The 4,668-nt window shown below is 43.2% G+C and overlaps 1 protein-coding gene and 1 long non-coding RNA gene across 3 annotated transcripts in view; one reads left to right on the plus strand and one right to left on the minus strand.

Annotated features, from left to right (window-relative positions):
- The first annotated feature begins 540 nt into the window (after positions 1 to 540).
- Positions 541 to 1,531, plus strand: LOC104945509 (uncharacterized). Its single transcript, XR_798353.1, has 2 exons — positions 541 to 657; positions 1,302 to 1,531. It is a non-coding gene; the product is annotated as an uncharacterized lncRNA (long non-coding RNA).
- Positions 1,532 to 1,883: 352 nt separating this feature from the next.
- LOC104945512 (uncharacterized) overlaps positions 1,884 to 4,668 on the minus strand; it is a 12,579-nt gene continuing 9,794 nt past the window's right edge. For both annotated transcript variants that reach the window (XM_010771195.1, XM_010771196.1), the window contains exon 4: positions 1,884 to 2,341. In XM_010771195.1, coding sequence (XP_010769497.1) covers positions 2,225 to 2,341 — 117 coding nt within the window. In that variant the 3' untranslated portion in view covers positions 1,884 to 2,224. The remainder of the gene's footprint in view (positions 2,342 to 4,668) is intronic.

Consider the following 4,668-nt stretch of genomic DNA (forward strand, 5'->3'; position numbering starts at 1 on the left):
AAACTCTGACGTCTGAGACTGATACGGCAGTGCAGAGAGCAGACCGAGTAAGATCAAGTCTGCAAGGAGATAGACATCAAGCGGACACGTTTAACACGTCTTCGTTGGTATTTTGGTTTTGATTTATCGTGATTATGTGAGTTTGTCGTGACGAAAGGTGGAGAGGATGGTTCAGTCAGTCGGGCAAATCCTGATTCCACCATTTTTTTTTTACAGTTCTTAATATCATGTTTGAACCATTTCAAGATTTAGGTACAGATCGCTTTAGTCACTTGCTTTCACTGAGAAACAGGATGGGTAACGAATTTGAAGACAATGTATTTGAAAATGAATGGTGTTAAAAGGCTTATCCCAGCAACTACCAACAGCTAAAGAAATATAACTTTAAAAATGCTTTTTTGTTCATGTTGAAACCAAGGACAAAAAAACACTATTAAAAATCAAAGAAGCCGTAATAACCTGCCGTGTAAAGGTTAGTTTTTAACATTTCCTGTCTTTTAACCAAAACACCACTTCCCCCCCCCCCCCCCCCGTCCTAGGATTGGCTAGTCATTTTCCCAGCCCACTCTAGTTTCTGCTTTGGCACGTCCCATCCCCGCGGCCTCTGCTCTCAAGAATGCGCCACCTGAAAGACCCTCGGATATGACCCCGTCTTGGGTGGACTGAGAGACGATGACAGTTTGGCCTCTGCTTTCTAAAGGAATCGAAGTTTAACACTGTTACTTTTAAAGGTGGGGTAGGTCATTTTGGAGAAACCGGCTCGAGTGCGCTAGAATTTGAAAATACACAGCCGGAAAAAATCTGCCACTTCCTTACAGAGCCCCTCCTCCAACACACACGAACGCGCACATGACCAAGGAGGGCACGAGATAAATGTGTGCACAGATGGAAGGCTGACAGGCTGACAGGCAGGTAGGCCATCCAGTTATTTTAGCCGGGCCGGCTCAGCTGATTGGTCGTGCTTTTTACAGCGCCACGGCTTCCACAGATGACATTTTTTTTATGGATTTTTTGTCAAAGCACTTCAGATATTCATTGCTATCGGGATGTTAAGAGCATTCCATGGAATATAACAAAAAGTGTATCTCGAGCCGGTTTCTCAAACTTACCTACCCCACCTTTAAGTGTCAGAATAATATTGATTTCTTCATTTCCCGTAGCCTCTTAAATTAAACCTTCCTTCACCCACAGTTCCTCTAAGACAATTGCTCGCTAGCATTTGATCAGAAAACAAATTATACTGCTACCACTTGAGGAAGTTAGAGTAACACAATGTACCTTCTCCTCTTCCTGTCCTCCAGGTGATGGAGCGGGAGCTGAAGTCTACGCCAGAGGAAGAGAGGACGGATTTCCTCAGGGGTCGGATTTTTCCTGAACTCAGATCACAAGCTGAAGTGGAGAAACTAAACCTAAACACGAACCAGGAGTCACAAACTGTGCAATCATCATGAACACACAGGTTGCGGTTTGCTATTTATAGCTTTGTATAGAATGTGAAAGAGAAAGAAATAAAAGTGTTGTTATAAATGTGCTCTGGTTTGGGTGTGTTTTCTTTTCTAAAGGTGAACAATCTGCATCTCATTTGTTTTTAATCATCCGTCGGCAATTTGTTCAAAGCCTAACAGAAACAACATGGGGATCTTGCTGATGCCGGTGGCGGTTGATGAGTAAGCTGCTGAATGAAACCCATAAAAATCTGTGTGCTCGTACAGAAACTGCAAGGTGAGCAGTGTAAAGGTAGTTTCTTTGAAGCACACAGGAAACCGTGCACGTTGTTATCGTTTGCCTCTCCTTATAAACTCCGAAATGATGTTTCTGTGTTTCTCAGAAATGAGCGTGGAAAGAGATGTGATTCACAACCAAAGTTTGTAGAATGTTTTATTATTTATTTCAAACTTGTGGTCGCTCGTGATTCACCACGCGGGGTTGTAAATGAGGTCAAATCCCCTCATTCAGAGACATGGATCTGTTTCAACCACAGAGGGTTCCTGCTGCAGATCAGTGCAGCAGGAACAGCGTTCACTGTCTCTTCATTTGAAAAGAAGAGACGGTGAACTAAGATTTCTATTCTTTAAAAAAAGCTGATACAAAAAGAGCTGCTGCTTTCGCTATGTAGACAAGTACAGAGAAAGAAAAATGAACTTAACAAAACCTCGCTGAGGATATTTTTCTGAGCTACTTCACGGACACCTGTGTTTTTATATATACACTAACAGGGGTAACGTTAACTGAAGTGCCGTGGTCCAGGATTCTGGACCCATTTGTTCTTCCTGCGGTCCCGGGGTGCTTTGGGTTTGGTGTTCATGTAGTCAGTGTGGGACTCTGAGCTCCTCCACTTCACCTGTGAGAGAGCACAGCATCATGTGAGTGCAGGTATATAATGCACTAAATGGTCATAATGTCATATCAGTGACAAGGCTGGATTAGTACCTCCAGGGGCCCCAGGGCACTGAGCACTCATGCCCCCCCCGCCCCCCCAACCCACGTACCAACAAGTAACACCATGCCTACCCAATCCTACCAACATGACCAATATTTAGAATCTTCAGTCAATCTGGCATGTCAAATCGCACAACTATTTGTCAAAAGCAGGGACGGAGCCACATAGTTCAACCAAAGTAGGTCTAGCCTTTTGCCCTTTCAGTAAAAAATCACAAGACAAAGATACAATGGATAAGATCTCAAGACAGTGTATGGCTCAAGAAGACCTAGGTAATATCAATCAAAACCTCAGAACAGCACCCCACTTAATGCCAAAATAAGAATGGCTGGCTGTACAAGTACACGAGGAGTTCTGTTTGTCACAAACATCGAGAGTTACAAAAGTAAAATATGTAGTGAAATTGTGTGATTGCTCAAGGGTGGGGCTGTGATTCGGCTATACACCTCCGCCGCGTAGTAATAAAGTTGAGTGCATACATAGTGACACCTACAGTAAAATTTGACACTATGGAAAAGTGTCGTTATTTATGGGAAGAGTGAGTGGCCATTTAAACAACTGTATGATGAGTGAGGTTGATACGCCGAAAAATAACTATAGATCACTGAAGGGCCCTCTTGCTCAAGGGCCCCTGTGGCACTTGCCCAGGGTGCCCCGAATATGGTTGATCCCGCCTTGATCAGTGGGACCGAACAGCGGTGTTTTGGGTTTGATGGGTTTTCTGGGGATTTTGGGTACGCTGACGTACCTTTCCATAATTTCAAAAGAAAAAAGCGATTTGAAATGAATAAGAAACACCAGCGTGAGTGCAAAACATATTAAAGCATGTTGAATATATTCGAACAAGATCCAAAATTGTACTATAAGTAAAGCCTTTAGTCTCTTATTTAAGAGACATCTTGAAAATAAAAAATAAAAATACTTTTTTTGGTGTGCATCTAGTTTAATATCTCGTCTTTTCTCGCAGGGCTCTAAAAAGCTCAGAAGGTTCTGGTTGTATTTTAAAAAGGCTTCCTTTTCCCTTAAGTTTCAAAGACAGTACATTTGAGCATACACTATAGTGCCCAAAGGGTCATAAAAGGAGCAATGGGGGCTGTTGCTCTGTAGTCTTAAATACGCGCGTTCCCCTCCAGAGCTCATGTAGTGTTACGTGAGCTTACGCGCCAGAAGATGCCTGCAATGATAACGTGGCAGTTACGCCGCGTAAATGGTAAGGCTACAAGCGCCCAGAATCCAAAATCCCAGAGAAGTCCATCAGTTGACCTCCATCTGGCCTTTTGATTTTCAACTGCATTGGTGTTCCTGGAAGAAACATATTCAGGAAGTATTCAGTGACTATATGCACACCAATTTAAAAAATACTTCCCCTGTTTCCTTCCAACCCTTTAAGAGATATTTACCTTCTACTTGTACCAGGATGAACACAGTAGCTTGGGGCATGTTCTCAAATGGAGGGGGTGAAAGGCTTGGCCTCACATTCCTGTAGAGACCGAAGGCTGCTGGCATTCACTCCCCATCAGCTGAAATGCACTGATTTATTTTCCCTGTTTTCATTGTAGTTCGACTTCTGGCCCTTTGGTCGGAGGTTTCGCACCGTGGCGTTTCGCACTCGCTGATCAAATTTTGCCTTGGAAATCAATTCGTTCGTTCTTGGGAGGTTCAAGGTCGCGTCCCCCTCGGCTGGTTTCAGCTCCGGGCAAGGCAGCGGAACATCGCCCTCCCGAAAGGTAAGCGCGATCATTTTCAGCTCTTCTGCAGAAGAAAAAACTGTTGATGATATAATTCTGAAAATACGTGTGCTTGTCAGCAAGCCAAATGTGAAACCAAACCAAACAGGCATTGCAAAGGAAAACATCTTTTCACCCAGCTAAACACTCTGCAAAACATTGATTTATAAAGAATCCTAATGCCCTAAGTGAAATCAACACTGTTGGAGCTAATCATTTCAGCTGCACCCTCGCAGCACCAACACGGAATTTATTCAAAAGTCAGGCAAATTTGCCCTTTTACTCAGCATTCAGCCAAGAATCACTTGGTCCATCCCACTGAACGACTCCCGAAATTATGGCCACTCAAAGAGGTGGAGGTCTTGTTTATCATGATGTTATTGGAATTGGAAATAGAGACTCTCTGTAAACTGTTATAGTCTTTAAAATTGAGGCAAACACTTTATTTTCCAAAATCTCCTCTGTTGACTTGTTTACATAGAAAAATCTCCCAACAGCCAC

This window comes from Notothenia coriiceps, unplaced genomic scaffold (genome assembly GCF_000735185.1).
Source record: "Notothenia coriiceps isolate Sejong01 unplaced genomic scaffold, NC01 NC01_scaffold00009659, whole genome shotgun sequence".
NCBI lineage: Eukaryota > Metazoa > Chordata > Actinopteri > Perciformes > Nototheniidae > Notothenia > Notothenia coriiceps.